Source organism: Trachinotus anak, unplaced genomic scaffold (assembly GCF_046630095.1).
Source record: "Trachinotus anak isolate AG129_WGS33_773 ecotype Australia unplaced genomic scaffold, CSIRO_AGI_Tana_v1 ptg000013l, whole genome shotgun sequence".
In the NCBI taxonomy this organism is placed as follows: Eukaryota; Metazoa; Chordata; class Actinopteri; order Carangiformes; family Carangidae; genus Trachinotus; species Trachinotus anak.
In genome coordinates this window covers 2,730,747-2,752,885 of record NW_027273864.1, presented here as the reverse complement: position 1 = coordinate 2,752,885, position 22,139 = coordinate 2,730,747, and the positions used below count along the sequence as shown (strand labels likewise).

The 22,139-nt window shown below is 41.8% G+C and overlaps 1 protein-coding gene and 1 long non-coding RNA gene across 3 annotated transcripts; one reads left to right on the top strand and one right to left on the bottom strand.

Annotated features, from left to right (window-relative positions):
- Window positions 1–144: 144 nt before the first annotated feature.
- On the bottom strand, window positions 145–15,577 carry LOC139630213 (Krueppel-like factor 15). 2 transcript variants are annotated; one of them, XM_071493418.1, is made up of 4 exons: window positions 15,382–15,569; window positions 12,438–13,590; window positions 12,119–12,344; window positions 145–1,919 (listed from the first exon to the last, which is right to left on the bottom strand). In XM_071493418.1, exons 2-4 carry the CDS (start codon window positions 13,348–13,350, stop codon window positions 1,751–1,753), a joined length of 1,308 nt encoding a protein of 435 aa, XP_071349519.1. In that variant the 5' UTR covers window positions 13,351–13,590; window positions 15,382–15,569; the 3' UTR covers window positions 145–1,750. The 2 variants fall into 2 exon arrangements, with proteins under 2 accessions (XP_071349519.1, XP_071349518.1); XM_071493417.1 differs by having other exon boundaries at window positions 12,119–13,590; window positions 15,382–15,577.
- Window positions 14,575–22,006, top strand: LOC139630214 (uncharacterized). Its single transcript, XR_011693132.1, has 3 exons — window positions 14,575–14,827; window positions 17,297–17,470; window positions 20,859–22,006. It is a non-coding gene; the product is annotated as an uncharacterized lncRNA (long non-coding RNA).
- Window positions 22,007–22,139: the final 133 nt, after the last annotated feature.

Below are 22,139 nucleotides of genomic sequence, written 5' to 3'. Positions count from 1 at the left end.
ACACTCATAACATGTATTTAAACAGTATGGAACATACTAATAAACTTACTAAAGAAGCTGTGGCTGGACAAGTGATTGACCTCTGTTTAAAAATGTTACATCACTCATATTACTGGTCTGAAAGTACTTGATAAAGTCAAGGTACACGTTTGTTTCTTTTCAGTTTTATTTGTAAATGCACATTGGATAGAACAAAGAAAAAAATATATAATATATTTGTATGTACTGAAATGTTATGTACACATTTAGATTTGATCTAGAAATCTTCACAACCACTGATTTGATTTAAGATACGTTATCGAGAATAGTCTTTGTGTCTTTCCTGGATGCCACCATGTACACATCTGCATATTTACATACATTCATAGGATGCGAAAAAAACAAAACACCTGTGTTCACACAAGCATTAAAAATTCAAACATTTTATGTAAGGAATGGTGTACAATATTGTCTGCTCTAGCTCGTTGTCACTTTTCATACATGAATTATGCATGGACGGCATTGTCACACCCCTGCATATTCACAGTGGGGTGTGATACGCATAGCAAAAATGTTTGAGAGTAACGAGGGTATTAGAAAGTGTGTCATGACCTCTAAAAGGTTGATGTGACTACATTTCCCGGAAGCTCATTTTCCTGGTAGTTCAGCACCATGGTGTGTAGCTTTGTCCACTGATGTCATCTCAATGTAACGTTAACTGCCAGCTGAGGTCAGAGGCTGTCGATGTGTCTCTCCAGTAACAGATGATGTAGATTTGAGGCAGCTTTTGTATCAAGTTGTCAGCAAAGTAATAGCTCAAATAAGAATAGCAGACTGAGACATTCAGCTCTGTGGCCATGCACAGAATGACATTTATGACACCTTTATATATGGATCAGTACAGTACAGTAAGGCCAGAAAAGTGATAAAAATAGAACACCAGTGAGGTGGTGCATATGATAGCTTAATAAAATAACAACAAACACCACTTAACACTGATCAGAAGGCAGATTTTAAAATCACGTTTCTGTAAAAGTGTGAAGGGGGGGTCCTGCAAGCTTATTGTGAGATTTCCCTTATTTTCTTATGCAATCAGTGGTTCATGTTTATGTAGTACTACTGTTTTCTACCAGGCCATCAACACCAAGTTGAATGACAAATATATTACCCACCTTTTCTGTCAATGAACTGTGGTGCGACACAGCAAAAACTAGGACAAAGCTATCAGAGAACCCTCATAGGTCTTTGGACCCTCAGAAGAATAATTATGACTCTGATAGTAGCTGACGGGGATCCCACTGAACTTCAGTCAAACTTCCTAAACATTGCATAAGACAAGGAATGTGCAAGATATTGGCAGCTCTCAGGGAAGGTAAAAGGCGGTTTTGTCCAGGTAGAATGGACACACAGGTCTATTACCAAATCTTTCAAATAGTCCAGACTGAATAAAAATAGGTTCATCACCTAAGAACAGAACAAATGACATAGTGCGACATACCAAAGTGTCAACACCAACCACAACCGTCATCTAATCACAGACAGGATGGTAACTGTGGTGGCATACTTTTGTACAATAAATTACAACAATCACAGATTGCTGAAATAATAAAAAAGACAGGCGTTCTTCCACTCACACTGATTTTGACTTGATGAGGGCCCAGAAATGTGTGCTCACAACTGTGCATTTACAGCCACATCTCACTCTTGTGGCTCATGTCTGTATGAGAGTGATCCGAGCACTCCCAGTAACCTCTGTGATATCAGCAGGGGGTCAGTTCGCTGAGCGAACTGTCCGGCTGCTTCGTGGAAAACGATGGACTTTGATGTGTTTTGACAGGTGGTCACTGCGGGCAAACTTCTTCTCACATACAGGACACTGGTAGGGCTTGACCCCCGAGTGGGACCGCCGGTGCCGAGACAGCTCATCTGACCGTGAGAACCTGGGAGAAAGAGGAGATGTTTTATATCTGATTAACACAAATCGAGGAAGTCAGAGGTGTGGACTTGAGACATGAATCTTATAATCTTAGACTCAACTTGACAAAATGTTTTTTTAAAAAAAAAAAAAAAAACCACAGCTTATGATTTCACTTTAGCCTTGCCCCCTGACTTGGAATTACATGATATCTTCCCCAAACCCAAAGATTGAAATCTAAATAATTTAGAAAGTATGCAATGAATCAATGTTCATTTGTCCTGGCCATAGAAATATTTTTATTCAATCAAAAAGCTGCCAAGGTACGTTTGCAGTGAACATGAGCACTTTATCATTTACATATATTAAAACATTCAACCTACAACAACAGATTCTTTTTCAGCCTTTTTCTTTTTTCAGAAGCAGCTGAAGCAGTTGTGAACCGAACCCCTGACATCTCCTTTTAAGTTGATATGGTGAACTCATTGCAGCTGCTTATTTACACATGGGGGCAACAACCCTCTTTTTGCTCTGTTTTTGGTTTCAAACTATTCCTGACGAAGGTATCTCTCCCTCTTGTTACAATATGTTGTTCGAATATGTTCACCAGCCATTTTTCTAACTCTGTCTGCTTTTCGGTGCCGAGCGGGTAGCATACAGTAATTTTTGGTGGTTGATGGCTGAAAAACAGCTGCCTACTGTGAGTGGAAATAATGCTACAAAAGTTAGGAGAGTGGAAGACAAAACTGCAACACTGCAACTGCAACCACAGCATTTGTTGTGGGACACAGAACTAGACAAGATCTGCAAAACAGAGGGGAGTAGCTGCCTTAAGTGATAACTGTCTGTAGGTTCATCACTATGATCGAAGCCTTTCACATTACATTACATTGTTACTATAAAAATGGACAAATGGATTCAGTGAGGAATTCAGATTCAGAGCTAAGATAAAACAAATTGAAACTCAACTCTTGCCCCCGGGGTAACAGCAAGTTACACCTGATCATTTTTATTCAAAATATTCTAAATGTATTTGAAAGTGATAAATGAAATTGAAAAAGTGATGAAACATTTCTGAAAATATACCAAGGCTTTCCATAAGGATATGGAGCAGCCAGCTAATGGGGAGAAAGTAACCAGCTAGGGTGGTCTGGGGGCAAGCCTTCCCCCCGGGGAAAAATTTGTCCATAAAGGCCAAAATTGAATGGCCTCTGGCACATTCTAATGTAACTACTCCATCATACACTTATCTTAATTACTGCATATTAATGAGTTTGCCTCCCCAAATATATAGTGAGTTATTGTAATTATTATAACACATTTTTCTAATTCCTGTAGCAATCAGGTATCTAAAACTAAATCACAGACTGCATCAATAAAATCTCAATGCTACACATTTCCATTTAACATGGCATCGGTTCTAAATTGAATTATTCTTCACAAAAATTACATTTAAAACTTAAATGAGGAATGCATTCATTTTAATATTCTTGACCAACTGACCAACAATTTTCTTCTTTAAGAAGCTTGTTGATTTCCGCTACACTCTAGCTTCCTTTTGGTGGCATCTGTCCTCTCCCTTTTCCTCTGTTGATACTTCACATATAAAGCAAGTCTCTAGGACAGCCTTCTTCCACCTGCGCAATATTGCTAAAATCAGACCCATTCTATGTCTAAAGGATGCTGAAAAACTAGTTCATGCATTTGTTACCTCAAGACTGGACTACTGTAACTCTTTATTGTCAGGATGTCCCAAAAATTCAGTAAAAAGCCTCCAATTGATCCAGAATGCGGCAGCACGAGTACTGACAGGAACTAGGAAACGAGATCACGTCTCTCCTGTGTTAGCCTCTCTGCAGTGGCTCCCTGTAAAATCCAGAATCGAATTTAAAATCCTCCTCCTCACCTACAAAGCCATTAATGGTAAAGCACCATCGTACCTTGGAGAGCTTATAGTTCCCTATTTTCCCAATAGGACACTTCGCTGTCTAAATGCAGGTCAACTTGTGGTTCCCAGAGTTTGTAAGAGTAGAATGGGGGGCAGAGCCTTCAGCTATCAGGCTCCTCTCCTGTGGAACCAGCTCCCAGTGTGGGTTCAGGAGGCAGACCCCCTCTCTACCTTTAAGATCAGGCTTAAAACGGTCTTGTTTAGTAAAGCTTATAGTTAGGGCTGGCTCAGGTATGTCCTGACCCATCCCTTAGTTATGCTGCTATAGAGCTAGACTGCTGGGGGATTCCCATGATTCACTGGGCGCTCTCTCTCTATTTCTGTCTCTCTCCCCCTCTCTCTCTCGATGACTTCATGCCATTAACTTTGTATTTTTTCTCTCCCGTAGTTTGTGCTTCTCCTCTCTCTCCCTCTCTCTGTCCTCATTCTGCAGGTCTCTCTGCCTCGGGAGCAGCAGGATCCAGATCCACCACTACTCATCTTTACTATTAACCACTGTTATCTGTCATTATTATTGATAACACCATTACTGACACAGCTGTTCCTGGTCTCTCTCTCTCTCTCTCTTCTCTCCCCTCTCCTCCCCCTCCCCCTCTTTCTATCTTCTCCTAAACCCAACCAGTCGAGGCAGACGGCCGCCCACCCTGAGCCCGGTTCTGTTGGAGGTTTCTTCCTGTTAAAAGGGAGTTTTTCCTCCCCCCTGTCGCCAAGCGCTTGCTCTTTGTGGGAACTGTTGGGTTTTTTTCTGTAACAAAGTAAGGTCTTGACCTTACCCTGTAAAGTGCCTTGAGATAATGTATATTATGATTTGGCAAATAAAATTGAATTGAATTGAATTGATATGCTCCACGCCTAGCAGGTATCATTTATCAAGATGATTCACTGCTGCTGCTCTGTTGTTCTGTTCAGGAGGAAACTATTCGTCTTGGCTCCTCTGAACAAACAACAGATATTTGATGTGACAAAAACATGTATCTTTAGAGTTAACACTGTATGTGTGCACTAAGGACATTTTACAGGGCGGAACTTGACAATTACCTATAATGCATGATGTAAGAAGAGACATCATCCTCACACTGTTAGTTTGTATTCAGTTCTGGCAACCTCTCTGTTTTTCTCAGGTTTCTCATCAAGACAATTTAACAGCATAATTATCTGTCATGAGCAAGATTCACAATCTGATGCCACAACTTTTCTGTATCTCACTTGGACAAGCAAAACATCCCTGCAGGGTTGGCACGTGAGGCAAACACTACTTGGCTGGAGCTGCAGGGATAACAGCTCCAGGGCTTCTTTCCAGCAACCTAGTTCTCTGAAACTGACTGCCACCAGCCATGCTCTGCATCCCAGATGTTGCTCTGCTTACCCTGACAAGGTGATGAATTGCTACAATTGTACAGTGTAATTAAACAACAACACTTAAGGAGCTGCAGTAAAAAAGAAAAACCTGTTGTACCGTGTGCTGTCATATGTAGATACACCAAACTCACTGCTAGGGGCTAGAGTCAATTTGCTGCAGTCATAGACATGATTCAGATACATGCAGCATCACACTGCAGGGAGACACAGCCAGTAACACCATTCCAAACACACCCAAAACACCTACCCCATGCTTACTAGTCCTTTAAAACAGATCATCATCACAGGCTGGATGAAATTTAAATAAAACAAACAGCAGAAATAATCAAAATAAGATGTCTACAACACACGTTCATAACAGTAAGAGGTGTAATAAACAGAGGATCGGTCACTCAGCTGAGTAAATTTCCCTTAACTTTCCCCTTAATTGCCGAATCGGAAGCAACGAATCGGAAGCTAACTGAGTAGCCTCCCCATCATTTTAATGTCATGATATGTTGACTGCATATCAAGAATTATATCATACGCAGAAGAAACAGGAAATGACATGCAATTGTCATTAGGGACTCTTTCCAATCAAAAACAAGAGGTGTTGTCCCACCCTTTCCGTAATCTGAAATGTCGTTTTGTTTTCTGAAATGTTGTTGTGTTTTGACCTTCAGGGCCACCATAATACAATTGCTCAGTGAATGGCACCATGCTAAGTCATAATTATTTGTGTCTGAGCTCTAGCATCCAAGTAAAGGACCAGTAGGCAAAATACATTCTTCATTGGAGGGCGACTTTACCAATACCTATCCACACCTATCCGATCTATGCCACACAGCATTGATTACGGGCATGAAATTGTGGTGCTCCATGAACTGATGTGTTTACCCCAGGCAGATGTGAGAACCCTGATGACAACACTAACTAGGTAACTTAAGGTGATAATACTGTTTATAATCATCTTAAATGATAAAAACTGTGCTCCAGTTCTTGTTCCGAATTAACTGTGCAACCTTCTGGCAGCACAAACTTTGTTTGGTATCTATACCAATGTCATCACAACTGTGATGTCAATTCACTTCTCTTTTTGAACATGAAACATCACTTCACAGAATAAGAGCGATTGAGTTGATGTCCAATAAATGACATCAAATACAGACATGGCTACATTTACTGTCCTCAAGGAGCAATTATGAAAAATGGTCAAAACAGTTGGGCGTTTAAGATCTTTATTGTGCTACACACATTGTGCAGTCCAAAAAAAAAAATTCAAAGGGGATGGGGGTCAATAGGGGCACTTAACTCATATGAGTTTAGATCTAGCCACAGCAAAAAATAACTAGACCTATGTTATATATTTTTTTGAGTAGTGTACTTACATTATCCCATTCTCAAACCAGAGAAATAGTGACTTTAATCATAAGGGCCCATTTCATTTGGTCACTTGTCAATGACATCATATTCCCTTTCCTGCATCAGCGTTGTGGTTCCCCTGAATGTTTTCCGATAAAGATTTTTTTTCTCTCCCGTAGTTTGTGCCTCTCTCTCCCTCTCTCTTTCCTCATTCTGCAGGTATCTCTGCCTCTGGAGCAGCAGGATCCAGATCCACCACTACTCATCATTACTATTAACCACTGTTATCTGTCATTATTATTGATAACACCATTACCTATACAGCTGTTCCTGGTCTCGCTCTCTCTCTCTCTCTCTCTTTTCTCCTCTCTCCTCCCCCCGCCCCAACTTTTTCTCCTCCTAAACCCAACCGGTCGAGGCAGACGGCCGCCCGCCCTGAGCCTGGTTCTGTTGGAGGTTTCTTCCTGACCCTGAAAACTGCCTTGAGATAATGTATATTATGATTTGGCGCTATACAAATAAAACTGAAATTGAATTGAATTGAATTGAATTGAATTGTGGTTGCTTGCTGAAGCTCAAAATTGACTTTCATCCTGTTTTAAGACACATTTTAAGGTTCTTTTCAACTATATATTGAAGTATATGGATGAAGGATTTTAGTCATCAGACATCTTGATCTGAAGTTATCAGAAAAAAGAGTCAGGCAATTGGCAGCTCAGGTCTCATCATGGAGGTTGCTACATCAACTCTGAGATGCCCTGTGTCCGCCAAAGAGCGCTGGCAAATCACTAATTTTTAAAGTGAAACTGCTGTATTCGTTGTTTCTTTTAATCCCCTGGTCTGTTTGTTATGGCTGATTGGCTGCTGGTAAAAACCAGTATAGAGTGGCAGAGAGAAGGGGAATGACATGTAGTTATGAGTACCGGCCAGGACTTGCCTGCTTGGTGGATTAGCACCTATCCACCTGGATGTGTTGTTCACCTGAACAATCAACTGGACTGGACTCACAACACAAATGCACTTCATGAAAAAGGAAAGAGCAGGCTGTATCTGCTGCAGAGACTCAGGTCCTCTGGGGTGCAGGGGGGCACTCCTGAAGACCTTCTATGACTCTGTGGTGGCATCAGCCATCTCCTACGATGTAGTCTGCTGGGGCAGCAGCATCTCTGTTGCTGACAGGAGGAGAGTGGACAGGCTGATCAGGAAGGCCAGCTCTGTTCTGAGCTGCCCCCTGGACTCAGTGGAGGTAGTGGGTGACAGGAGAATGGTGGCTAAGCTATGGAGAACAGAGCTTGTTGGAGAACACCTCTCACCCCATGCCGGACACTCTCACAGCACTGAGCAGCTCCTTCACAGTGTGTAAAGGAAAGATAGAGCAGGTATTCCCTTCCAGCTGCTGTCAGATTGTGCTGTCAATCTGTGCAATATCCACAATCTGCTGCCACTGTCGTATATTTTTGTAAATATCTAATTGTACATATTATTGATGACTACAGACCCATTGCCCTGACCTCTGTGGTCATGACATCATTTGAGCGCCTTGTCCTGTCCCATCTCAAATCCATCACTGACCCACTCCTGGACCCCCTGCAGTTCGCCTACAGAGCCAACAGGTCTGTAGACGACGTCGTCAACATGGCTCTCCACTTCATCCTCCAGCACCTGGACTCCTCAGGGACCTATGCCAGGATCCTGTTTGTGGACTTCAGCTCTGCCTTCAACACCATCATCCCGGCTCTGCTGCAGGACAAGCTCTCCCAGCTGAGCGTGCCTGACTCCACCTGCAGGTGGATCACCGACTTCCTGTCTGACAGGAGGCAGCACGTGAAGCTAGGAAAGCACGTGTCTGACTCCCAGACCATCAGCACTGGATCCCCGCAAGGCTGCGTTCTTTCTCCTCTGCTCTTCTCCCTGTACACCAACACCTGCACCTCCAGCCATCAGTCTGTCAAGCTCCTGAAGTTTGCAGACGACACCACTCTCATTGGACTCATCTCTGATGGCGATGAGTCTGCCTACAGGTGGGAGACTGAGCGTCTGGTGACCTGGTGCAGGCAGAACAACCTAGAGCTAAACGCTCTGAAGACAGTGGAAATGATAGTGGACTTCAGGAAGAGCCCAGCCCCACCCACCCCCATCTCCCTGTGTGACTCCCCCGTGGCTACCGTGGAGCATTTTCGCTTCTTGGGAACCACCATCACACAGGATCTCAAATGGGAGCTAAACATCAGCTCCCTCATCAAAAAAGCTCAGCAGAGGATGTATTTCCTGAGGCAATTGAAGAAGTTCAACCTGCCAAGGACTATGATGGTGAACTTCTACACCTCCATCATTGAGTCCATCCTCACCTCCTCCATCACCATCTGATACGCTGCTGCCACGGAGAGGGACAATAACAGATGCAGCGTATCATCCACTCTGCGGAGAAGGTGATTGGCTGCAATCTTCCGTCCCTCCAGGACCTGTACGCCTCAAGGACTCTGAGGCGTGCAGGGAAGATTGTAGCTGACTCCTCCCACCCTGGACACAAACTCTTTGAGACACTCCCCTCTGGCAGGAGGCTGCGGTCCTTCAGGACCAAAACCTCTCGCCACAAAAATAGCTTCTTCCCATCTGCTATTAGCCTCATCAACAAGGCTAGAGAGCCCCACTGTTGCTGATCAATTGCACCAATCACCAGAAAAAATTCCTTGTATGTGAAAACATACTTGGCAATAAAACTGATTCTGATTCTGATTATTATTATATTTGTATCTATTATTTATCTTTTTCTTAAGTATCTGTTACTGACATTTGCAGTGTTTTCTCTTGCACTGTCCACTTTGCTGCTGTAATACTGCAAAGGTCCGCACTGTGGGAGTAATAAAGGCTATCTTAATCCTAATCTTAACCCTCTGGTTTGTTTGTTTGTTATGGAGAAGATAATAATTCAGCTGCCGGTGAAAAAACTCCACAATGACTGACACTGAAAGAATCCAAACCAGGATAAGCTTACGGCAATGGTGATAAAGACAACAACTCCCATGATCCCACACTATTCCATCCACAGTGAAGAGTGACATAAAATGGGACAGAGAAGGGGAATTACATGCAGCAAAGAGTCCATCGGGCAGGGAGATGAACTGGGGACTCAACAGCTCAGTGCATTTGCACCCTCATTGCGTCACCCCCACAATAATCCTTCTTTCCATATTCCAAAAAGAACAATAGTTACCAGTTGTTAGTACTGACTTACTCAAAGCAATTATTGTTTATAGCAGTAGTTTAGTGCAGTGATCACTGGAGCCACTGGTCTGCTGGGGACATGAGGGGGATTCTGATGTTTACTTTCTACCAATATTCAGAGCTAAGCTGACCAGCAAAACCATCTAAACTTGAAACATTTTTGGAAGTCTACCTTACTTGAAGAGAGTCTTTGCACTGTAAATTTAGTTGAGTCTGGGCTGACATTTGAATATAGAGAACCACAATCAGTTCATCTTTCTATTTAGTCATTCCCTCCCTCTTCCTTGTGAGGAATCTTGACTGATTACTCTCTTCCCTTTTATGCTGTATGGCAGCTGGGACGTTCCTAGCCCACAGTCATGGTTACTATTCAACACTTTGTGGTTTGTTCACTCCACTTCCCCACCGCTGTTCCCTTCAAGCGATTGAAGTTAAGTGATTTTCAAAACTGAAAATCTAATTTTCACATTTTCTTGCTTCTCCCAGACTTTTCCCAACCTTTTCTTTTCCTTTTTTACTCCTTCACATACAGTGAGTTACACACACACTGGTTCTCTCTCTCTCTCTCTCTCTCTCTCTCTCACACACACACACACACACACACACACACACACACACATACATAGATCCTGCCTTTTGTGCACAGACAAGAGCCCTTTGTTAGTCAGAACACACAGCCTGGATTACTACTGCACACATTTCTGCAGCTCCCCCTGTGTATTAGGACACACTTGTGCAGCATTACAAGGATAGGTGGCAGGTTGCCAGGTTGGTTCTATAGTCAAATAGAACCAACCAAATATTAGTTAATATATTAATGATTGCTCAGTACCTGCATGCAAAAGGAAGGTTTACTGTATGTGAAAAGAGAAGGCTGCTCAAAGACTGATCTCTGCAAGCTGTAGCAGTTAGGAGCTTACTGGTTAGGGTACTCTTTGACTAATTTGTTCATGCACAAGTAAATATGAGCATAGAGCTGCAGGATATGGACAAAATTACATAACTTGACATTTATGCCAAACATGTCAATAGAGATACATTAACACCAGCTAGAGGTGCAGTATAGGACTTTTTTTTTCTAAAACTAACATTTTAAAAATTAGTGTTGTCTTGGTTAAAGCAAAAGTTTAAGAGATAATCACAAACTTGTATTTTGTTATTTCACACTATAGATGTCAGAATCATGGACAACTTAAAGCTGTTTGTTGTCGATTAATAATATATAATATTTTGTATGTCTTCATATATATACTGATGACATACAAGTTCTCTCTCTGCCTTTCACCATTACACATAGCAGGTCCCAAATTAGATCTTGCAGCTTTATACTTAGCATATACAAATACAAACACACACACACACACACACACACACACCAACACACTCACATTGCCCCAGCAACCGCACAGCAACAGGAGGTGCCCATGTTGTGCCCATGTGACTCCAGCCCATATGCTCCATCCATAAAAAAAGACGTCCCTGCTATTCCTGCACATCCCAGATATCTCACTGTGCCTGTGTGTGACTGTGTAAGCAAACCTCCACATCACATCATTGCAATTAACACTGGGGAGGCTTCAGCCCTTCAGCTCCAGGGCTCAGTCACAAGAAAACAGGATGAGAATCTTTGTTCGACTTTTCTATCACAGATCCGTGTCTCACAGCTGAAGCATACTGCTGGCATTCCACACGCAGAAACACAGTGATAGGGTTTGATGTAGCCATGGGAGGGTGTAAGGGGTATGGTGCTGAAGACCTACTAATGCTAGTACCAATAGATGACCCTCATATTGACTGGTCAGTTCAAGTGTCAGTGGGTTCGACTAAGCAACATGGCACATGCACAAAAGAAGGCATGGCCCACTATCATATAATTACTGCTGCTTCCAGATAGACACACTAAAAAATGGGGGCTAAAACATCCAGATGCATGCTAGAGTGCTCTGTCATTGCTCAGTTCTGCATAAACAAATCTTTAAACAGGTTTTAATAAACTAATCATAAATGTGTGTCAATCCAGTGTTTCCCCACAAAACTTATTTGTGACAGGCACACAGAGAGGGACGGCAAAGAGACAGACAGGGGCAGTACTTACTGAATTAAAATAGTAAAAAATAAAATCAATGTTGATATCTAGGCTGGCTGCCACAAATAAATCAATGTGTGGGAAACACTGGAATCTCTTGGATTAATCTTCTAAGATAACATAAAAGGCTGCAGTGACTAGTAATTTTGCATCTGCAAAGATCATACTGTCGTCGAGGTGAATGTTTGATGTTGTGAACCCGTGCCCTGCATGTTTATACATATGTAGGAACACACCAATTAACACTTCCCCCCCCAGTACCCACCTCCATCCACAGTCCTGCCAGTTACAGGCAAAAGGTTTTTCCCCCGTGTGCCTCCTCAGGTGGGCCTTCAGGTGGCTGCTCTTGGTGTACATCTTGCTGCAACTAGGAAAAGTGCATTTGTGCATTTTGATAAGATCTGACACTGGATTCTTCTGGAACTTTTGACCTCCAGCAAGAATCCCTGATCCCTGGCTGGCTGCGATGTCTCCAGGCCCAAGAGGTTTGGCTGCAATGGGGACAGGAGCAATGCGTACAAACTTGGAGGAGACATCAAGATTAGGGGAGGGTAGGATGTGAGGAACCAGGGTGAAGGTCTGACCTTGGATGTTGACCAGCAGCTGTGCAATTTTGATGTCTGAGGCTCGGGGAAGATGTGGGGGCTGGGCTACTGGGGTGATGGGGGCCACTGTGGGTTCCTGCTTGATCTGTAGGGGTTGAATTTGTAGGATGACTGGCATCCCACTACTGCCAGTGCCACTGTCCGAAGGTTTGTTGACTGATGCATTCTTGGCCTCTGTGCTGGATTCATGTGTGGGTTTAACTTTGGTCTCACTGGAGGCAGCAGTGGGGAGGTCAGCAGTGCTGGCAGTGGGGACATTTTTGTTTGAATACTTGGGTTGTGGTTCAAACTTGCGCTCAGAGAATGCCTCCGTGCACCACTTGAGGCCAACTTCTAGACCAAGCGCTTCTTCCAGTCCCACCCCCAACCCTGGGCAGCTGTCTCGGATCTCCTGCTTCATCGTCACCACCTCCATATTCTCCTCCAGGAACTCTTCAATCTCATCCAGAGTGGGCTGAAAGCCCCCAAATGGTTCCTCTGTCTCCACATTGGACCAGTCGAAGTAATCAATATTTTCCTCCTTTACAGGCCCATGTTTGGCAGGCTCATCTCTCCATGAGTCGCAGAGGAAAGTTGATAATGGTATTGGTGCTACAGACCCTGCTGAGACACTGTTGGCACCTCCTAAAGAAGCCTGGGACAGCAGGTGGTCCAGGATGCTATCCTGGCACTCAGCACTGGAGTTGCTGCCATAGCTGGAGCTGAGTACCTGGGAATCCGGGCTGGAACAGGACCGAGGGCTGGACAATTCACTCAAGTCATCCTCTGAAAGTGGTGATGGCATCACCTGGTAGGAGCCCAGATCTGTCACCATGTCAAACAGTCGGTACTCTGGTGTACAACCACTGTGAGGAAGAAAGGTCTCCTCGCTCACAGGGAAGTTATCTACCATCCCTGGCTAGTGCCAAACTTCAGTTTCTTGTTGGACTCAGAGTTTGTGTTTAGAATGATTGGTGAGAGATAAATTCCTTGTGCGGCTGGAAAAGTCAGGCCAAACAAACCCAGGTCACCAAGGTCACACTTCCCACTCGGGTGAGAACTCAAACACCTGGCGTTCTCTCTCAGCCTGGAAAAAGTACGTGTGAGGAAAATACTCTGACAATCCAAGGCCTCTAGCCAGGGCACAGTATGTCTATATTAAAAAAAAAAAAAAACAGACAGAGAGAAGCTGTTAATCTTAATCTCACCTCCTGTTCAAATTCAAAACAATATGGCCTGACTTTGAAAGAAAGAGCTTTAGATGATTATATAGCTTTTGGAACATTCATGATAAGATTCCATGTCTTCTGTAGCCTGTACCCATGAAATGCTAGTCACAGTCTGACATTTCACTGCTGCTATCATTTAAGAGTAGCCGGGTCGAAATATTAGTGACATCACACAGTGAAAAAATAACTTCATAATTTGCTACATAACACAATGGATTTACTATCCTCCAACCTAAATGATCATATAAGTCATCTGTCCCATAGCAGTGTACCAGCGGCAGGCATCTTTGTCGTCATGGTAACAATGATATGACCTGTAGGAGTGTACCAGCAGCAGGCCTACTAGAACTTCATCCCCATTGCAACAATAATAAACCCATGCTTAAGGTTGTGGAAAGGTTGGATTGGATTGGATTGGCTTTATTGTCACTGTAACAGTACAAGTACAATTGGTCATGGTTTGGTTAGATTTAGGCACAAAAACTACTTGGATAGGTTTAGGGAAAGATCATGGTTTGATTTAAAATAAGTAAGGTATAAATTCTTTTGTTCTGTGATGTTGTATTATTGTTTATCATTATTATTATTATTTATATTTTATACTGAGATTTTAATATGATGTAGTGGTTTCTGTTTGCTTTCTTATAAATGTATGTATCACTCTGCAGTTTCACATATTGACTTCATGGTCATCTAGTAGCAGTTTTTATCACTCTTTATGGTTACTCTTTAATTGTTTAACTTCATGGTCTTCATTTCCTTGTTATTGTAATAGGATTGTTTGACTGAGAAGGATTTTTTTTATTTTCAATAATGTATTAAGATAGTATAAATAGGTTATTTTCCCTTGAACAGGAGGCACCGGTCACTTCCCCCCTCTTCCACCCTCCCGCCTCTATCTCCTCCTCCCTTTCCAGGGGCCCCTGTATGATCTCAGTGACCGAGAGTAATCCCAACCAGAGGGGGAAAAAAGAAAAAAAAAATGTTAAAATTATCAGAAAACACCGCAGGGGGCAGTAGGCAGCAGCATGGCTCCTCTGTTGCATGCATCAATCACCTGCCTGCTTGTTTTTATTAGAGTGGACTCATAGTCACACCATTGCCAAAAGATGGAAGGACGAGTATTTTACACATCAGTCACTGGATGCAGAATGCAGGCTGGTGAGTTATCGTCGCCTTACTATATGCGTTTTACGTGCCACATTTCTATTCATTGCGCATATGTTTATGGAGAGGTAAGCCTGGACATCATCTCTTAATGAGTGCAGTCTTATGCTGCCAGAACCTAAGATTTGTAGTTATAATTATGTTTCACTGTGAATTATGACTAATCTAAATCATAACACAACAACATCTCATCTTTCATTTGCATAATGATCTGCTGCTGTGCATTTTGCTGACGGGAAACCTATAGATCCCTACACATGCGCAGCTGTAAACAGGACATCAAAACTAAAAATTCATTCATTTACATTCTGTTGTTACGCTGCCGCAGAGCTACATCCGAACCCCACAGTAATCCACAGTAGTCGGTGGGACTGTGTTGTGCTTCCTGCCCGTCGCCTGCGCAGTTTACAGAGCAGGAGTTCGCTGCGTCTTCGCTCTCAACGTAAACATGTTTTGGTCCAACCCCGCTGCAGCGTGTGGCCCCGCGGAGAAACACGCGTGTCCTGCAGCCCTGCCCATTAATAGAAGACATAAACCTCCAGACTTACCATGTCCGCTCAAAGGAAATACACGCCCCGGGCAAACGGCGTGGGGAGGATTGTTTTTATCCGTTGCATCCGACGGCGCAGTCATTCCCCACGGCAGGATCTGCCCTTGAGACGCGCCATTCAGCAGCAGCAGCAGCACTCGACTGGACTGTGCTCTCATCGAGTTGTATTATATGACTGTCACATGACTGCCAGTGTGTTACGGGGTTACTGTAGTAAGAAATAAGAGGCTGCTGCTGAAGGCTCGTCCCCGCTCTGCAGCCTCATTGGAGGATCGCGGTGGGATAGGGGCGGGTCGTCCGGTCTGTTTTGTGAGAGCTTCTGCTGCGTGGAACAACATGTGGGGTGCAGAGTTGTAACGGTCACCACGATGAAAAGCCACTGCAGGCAGGGGTGGGTCAGCTGGATTGCGAGGTGTGGTGGAGGAGGAAAGCACCTGTCATGTTTTCGTGAGGCTTCATAATGTCAGCGTCTTGATTTTGTGATTGATTTTGACACATGTAACACTGAACTATTCATTTGTTTGTTTTGCTAGAAGCAAACAAAATAAATAAATACGTGCCGGGAGACAAAAGTAATGACAAGGATTTATAAGTAGGTTATAACAATAAAACAGGTTAAAGTCGTTTTTAGTTTTTGCGCATTATCCTATAGGACAAGTGACAGTCGCATCACAGCTGCAGGTCTCTGCTCACCACTGAAATCACATAGTGCTGTCTTTCAAAGCTGTGTTCATACACAGTTGTGAGACTGCAGGCTCTTTCGGGAGAATACTGCACTGAATTAGCATTGCCTTGCTATAACAGTATCAAACTCAATATAGAGAGTTTTTTTTTTTGCTGTTTTTTAATCACAAGTCAAAGAGTGCAACTCACATCTCGGTATTTCAATGAGAGATGTGAGTGTGTTCTGCCAGGAGTGGCTGTACTCAAGCAAATATGAGGAGCGGACTAAAGAGGTCTGGTAAGCTCACTTCTATTTCCACACTGCCAGCTTTTCTTTCCTTTTCAAACCTCTCTTCCTCTCACTGTATAAAACAACTAATATAACTAAATATTAACTAATTAATCTAACACAACACTACCACTAAGACCTACAAAATTAAAGAATAAAATCAACCCCTTTTTGGTACAGTCCTCACACAACTCAACACAAAAGTGTATAAGTTATTGCAGATTCATTTTGATTGTGAAGGGTTTTCTTTTTTCTGGTTACTCTCTATAAATCTGTTGGCTGAAGTTTGACTGAAACACTCAATTCTTGGTCTTGACTAAAACTAGACTAAAATGTCAAGTGTTTTTGTCGACTAAAACTGAAGTGTTTTCTGTTTTTATAGTTTTTTGTTATGTTTCTTTGACTGAGACACGATTAAAATGTTATAGCTAATTAAAAATAAAAATGGTGAAGTTGACTTAGTATGACTTAAACATGGACTTTTTATCCAACTAAGACAAAATCTTAAAAGTAGCTGCCATAAAGACAAATGTGCTGTTTTAGTGTTTAGAATAGTCATAAGTTACACATCTATCTTTTACAGACTGTCTAAAGAAACAGCAATGACTGGACGACTCTTATTCTTGCACGATACATAAATTAAAGAACTGTCTCACATTGTCAAATGTGGAGTGTCCCTGAATAAAAACCATTTAATCCATATTAATCAAATTTGATAACACATTTTTCTAAATGTAATGTGAACAATTTGGAAAGGATCTTGTAATGTGAGGTTAGTAGAAATGTTGCTTGGTAAGACCCACATAACTGTGGATCCTAACCAGCTTTCAGCAAGATAGTGACCACTTACCATTTTGCCTAGCTCAAAGATTATATGCTTGGTCCAGAGGGATGGAAATTCTGCAGATTCAAGGATCAGTCACTTTGCCCTACTTCTTCCTCTCCGTCTCTGTCTCCCCAGGGATGTGTACAAGCTCACGATATCAGATGGTAGATGTTGAAATCTGATTCCAGTTTCTCCTCAGAGACGCTACAAGCCTGATGAGGAGACAGCAGTGTTGAAGAAACCGTCTGAATGTAAATGAGCAGGACACTGCATGTGAAGTTTCAGGACAGGAATGACACATCACTTCATGTAATTACTCTTACACCATTCTATTTTCAAGTGTGACTCAAGTTAGTCACACTAAGTGGTAAAAGAGGAACTTGATTTTCTTGATCCTCATTTATTACATATTTTCTTTTTATTTACAAAGCTTGTTTTGAAATTCTCTCATCTCTTATTGTATTACATTGTAATACATATTATATGTAGATGTCACACAATATATGTAGGTGTCACACACCTTATTAGACTGTACACTTTCCATGCCTGTTCCTCATGCTGTAAACATCCACCGCCTCTCTCAGACCAACGTAACTGTCTTTACCATTAGGCCTAAAGCCTTCAACTCCCACACTCATCGTCCTTCCAGTCAGAATTAGTGACAGATCCGCAGGGCCGTCCACACGAAAAACAGTAACTATCGTTTTAAAAGTTGATGGCAGAGTCCACAGTCTGTTTCTTCTGAGGAGCCTATTTTATTTCAGATCATCATTGTGTTTTATTTGCGTTATCTTTTTAATTTAGATATTTGACCTCATTCACTAATTCTAAAAACAATCAATATCATTGCCTCCCCCAAATCTCCCGCTGTTCCAATTTCTTCAGTTGATGACAGCAACAAATTTCTCTCCTTCTTTGTTGATGAGATAAAGAACATCAGGACATATTCCCCAGGGTTCTGTCCTGGGCTGGAGCCAATCCCAGCTGACACTGGGATAGGGCAGGGTACACCCTGGACAGGACGCCAGTCTCTCACAGGGCTCCGGAGAGACACAATAAGAAAGATATTCTGTAACGTCAAACTTTCTCTCCAAGCAATCATTTTATAAGTAAATACAGCTGAAATCCCAGCAGCCTTTGTGTTTGGTGATTTTGTCAGACAACATCATGGTTATAAAATCAGGATTTTAGCAGCCGTACAACAGCAGCTTGGAAATGGCTTGGAAATTAATATGTCGTCTAAATGGGCAACAAAATTCAGTCAATATTTCATACTTGTTCCATTGTCTGAACAGAAAATGGAAAAACATGTAACTGAGAACAGTTTAATTGGGAATTCAGCTCTATTAAAATACTGTATATGTGAGCACAGAGAGTACAAGAGAACAGGATGCGATGATGGCAGTTGTTTACAGCAGTTCCACAACAGTTTTCAACAATGTCCTGAATTTTGCACATTGACCATATGTGGTCCAGCCATAGATCTAGTGTTGTTTTAAACCTGTCTATTCTGCTGAAAACGCCTCAGATGGATGGCTGATAATGGTCCACAGCTGACAAAACAGAAGTGTTTATGGAAAGTCTTGGCTTAGCTTTAAACCTACTCTCTGTCATCATAATGTACCATCACAGTAACAGAGTGCAGTGCCTACGGATCTGTAATATGAACGTGTAACTGTATTATTTGTGTCAGCCTCTGGCCTCATTCTGACCTTTCAGTGTTGCTGCAATTCCTGGTAGTCACCAGCTGAGGTGGATAGAAGTCATTACTTACTGCCTCTGTGAAATACAGTAGGTATTTGTAAACAGCAATGCAATATTCTGTATGATGTAATTTACTGAGGTATAGTGCAAAGTTCAAATGCATATATTAAACACTGACATTTTGTCATAGGCCAGAAATATGTCTCTGGGCAAATGAGAGGGAAGAGTTCTAACAGGCAGACAGTGGATAATGACACAGACTCAATCTTAACTTAACTAAATACATGAATAAGCTACTGGACAATTGTGAATTTCCCTATAGGGGTGTTTCTTATCTTCTCTTATCTTATCTTGCATCAGTGAAAGGCCAAGAGGTAGCTAAACTAGATACTACATACACAGAATATTTGAATAGGGCTGATTTTCTAATAAAACTCTTCTCATTTACAAGTTCTTCTGTTTCTGTTGTCAGACAACAGACCAAGTTCGTAATCGTGACTGAAATGCAGTGCATGAGCTGCTGCCCGACAGCTGCTACCATCTGATTTTACAATTGTGTTGCCACCTAACAGAATCAACAAACATATAAATGAAAGACCATGCTTTCAGTTATATTTCCTTGTAAAATGATCACTCAGAGAAAAACTTAGAAGCAGCAGAATATCTTTTTGTTATTTTGCACAGTCTCTGCCTGTGGTCCACAACAGTTTTACACTAGGGCCTGCTGTATTTCCTCAAAAAGTGACCTGGGCCTTTGTTTACCTTAACTGCAGAATGTTTCATCATTTACATTACTGTAATTATTTCCTGTAATATGTTGCCTGGATAATGCCACTTTCTAAGTCCCTGGAGGGTTTTTAGGCAATTATGCATGATCTAGCACTTTCCACCACTACCCAAAGCTTAGGACCATGGGTAAGGGTCGGAACAAAGATCGACTGCTAAATTTAAAGCACAACCAAAAGTCTGTATAGGACCTGCTCAGGTTGTTAGGAAGCCAAATCCCAAATACAGAGACTGAATTCACTTGCCAGCTAAAATATACATTGGCACATTGTTTATGAACGTGCTAAGATCTGACAATCAGGTGCTCAAGTCAATATTTCAAGTATGTTTACTATGTCATTACCTCAGTTTTTTGTTTCAGAGTGTGTATATTTGTCTATAGTAGCTATAGTAACTTAGATTCTTACCTCATACAGTTGTCATATCAGTTACTGCTTTTACCTGCTGAATATTGGTCATTCTGTGACATTCTGTCATCTGGGTCAGAAAACATATTCTAAATCAGCACCAGTTAGTGTTACACTCTGTGTGTGTGGATGTGTGCGTCAGTTAGCATACATATTCAACTATGGTTGTTATTACCAAGCTTTCACACCCAAGTGCATGTAGTGGGGTCTAAAGGTTAAGGGGGCAGGTAGCAGGTTGAAACAAGGGAAACAAGGAAAACAAATGGTTACAGCAGCAGCATTAGCATTCCTAATAATAATTTCAGGCTAACAGCATAAAGTTTCTTATCATTCATACTGTCCATATAAATAATCCTAATATCCTTTTGTGGTTTTATATGCCAATACATAACTACGCCGGTACATATGCCAATACATGTGACCTGGACGCCCTCTGGTGGTTCACAAACAGTACTGTACAAAGGGGCATGGCTTTAAGAAATTAATTATTACTTTTTGTAGCAGAACTTTGTGTATTTTCTTCTTTACTATCCAATGAATTATCTATAGACACCACAGATTCATTCTGGCTCTGTGGAGGCACCCAACCCCTAGGTTGGGAACCACTGGATTAAACTACAAAACCGGTACAAAGTAGTTCAGACCAGCTTCACCTCGAGTGGCTAAAGCAGTAAAATGGTTTTACTCATAACACAGCACATTTACATTGTTTTGTTATTTTTACCTGTGTAAAGGATCTTAATACCTCTGCCACTGAGGCTCTGTGTGTGCAGATGTTTTTATTTTCTCTCCTTTGGTAGATGCCTTCATCTTCATTCCTGAGCACGTGGAAGAAGACTGGTCTGAGGAGACAAAAACCCCAAACACTGTCCCTCAAACACCAGACACAGCTCATCACCTGGCTAATACCACCCCCGAAGCATTGTGGGGGCAGCTTCGTGCTATGGTAGTGCTTCTCAGCGACAGGGGCAGGAGACTGTGACACAACCTGACTGGGACAATGGTTCATCTTTCAACACCACAATGACCCAAAGCATACACCCAAAGAAATGGCTTCAGCAAACACGTGGACTTAAATGCCATAAAGCTGTGGAGAGACCTGAATATGGCAGTTCACAGAGAACTTACCCAAGAAGACCCAAAGTTGTAACTGTTACTACAAAGTACTGATTTTTTTAATTAATCAATTTGTTAATTGAGACTTCAGTGTTCCATACTTTAAAAAATTGCAATCGTATCCAAAAACAGGCTATCAATTTGTCATTCTGGGTTATCGAGTGTAGTCTGAAAAATGGCAGTTGTATTCATTTACAATTAAATCTACAACACAAAATGCAAAAACTGAAGTGATCTGAATATTTTCTGAAGCCACTGTATCTGTTCAAGATGGAAACACATATTTACTACATATATCTTATTTTCATGACTGCAAGACTTTAAAGACACTGCACAAACTTAATGTCCCGGAGAATAAATCACCACAATGACACCACTGATAGTTACTTGTTAAATATAAAAATGTTAATGCTGGCAAGTAATTCTGTATTCAGACATATGTTTTGGGCACTTCGATGATCGTAGCATCCCTAAACAAGGCTTTGCTTTTGCACAATCGGCCTTTTCTTCCAAAGCTATTAAAGAATGGAATAAGCTCCGTGTCAATCCGAAAACCTGTATATATATAAATAAATAAACAATAAAATATTTTATTTTTTTACATTTTTCTCTCATGAAGTTTAAAAAAAGGATTTAAGGGAACCAGTTTCATTAGCATTAATTTGACATTCTGATTATCAGTTTTTATAACATTAGACACATGTATAAACTGTTTTGAAATCTGTTTTGTTCAGATGAAGCGTGATATTGTGCGTCTGCTTGGCTTATTTGTAATGGCGATGTTACATTTTGCTCCGTGTTTCACTGCTGCCCTCACTTGCCCAGGGGCTGCTGATGGAGATCAGCTAATCTGGAACAAGCATCTCTTCTCCTCTTTCGAGTCGTGTAAATTGTTCAGCATCCCTGATATAAACAAACTTGAGAGAAAAACAATCTTAATTAAAGTGAAATGAGGGCCTCTCCAA

Coding starts and splice junctions, on each gene's coding strand:
- LOC139630213 (XM_071493417.1), bottom strand. CDS start 13,350: ATGGTAGATAACTTCCCTGTGAGCGAGGAGACCTTTCTTCCTCACAGT. Junction 1,920..12,118: donor TGGCAGGACTGTGGATGGAG/GTGGGTACTGGG, acceptor TCTTTCTCCCAG/GTTCTCACGGTCAGATGAGC.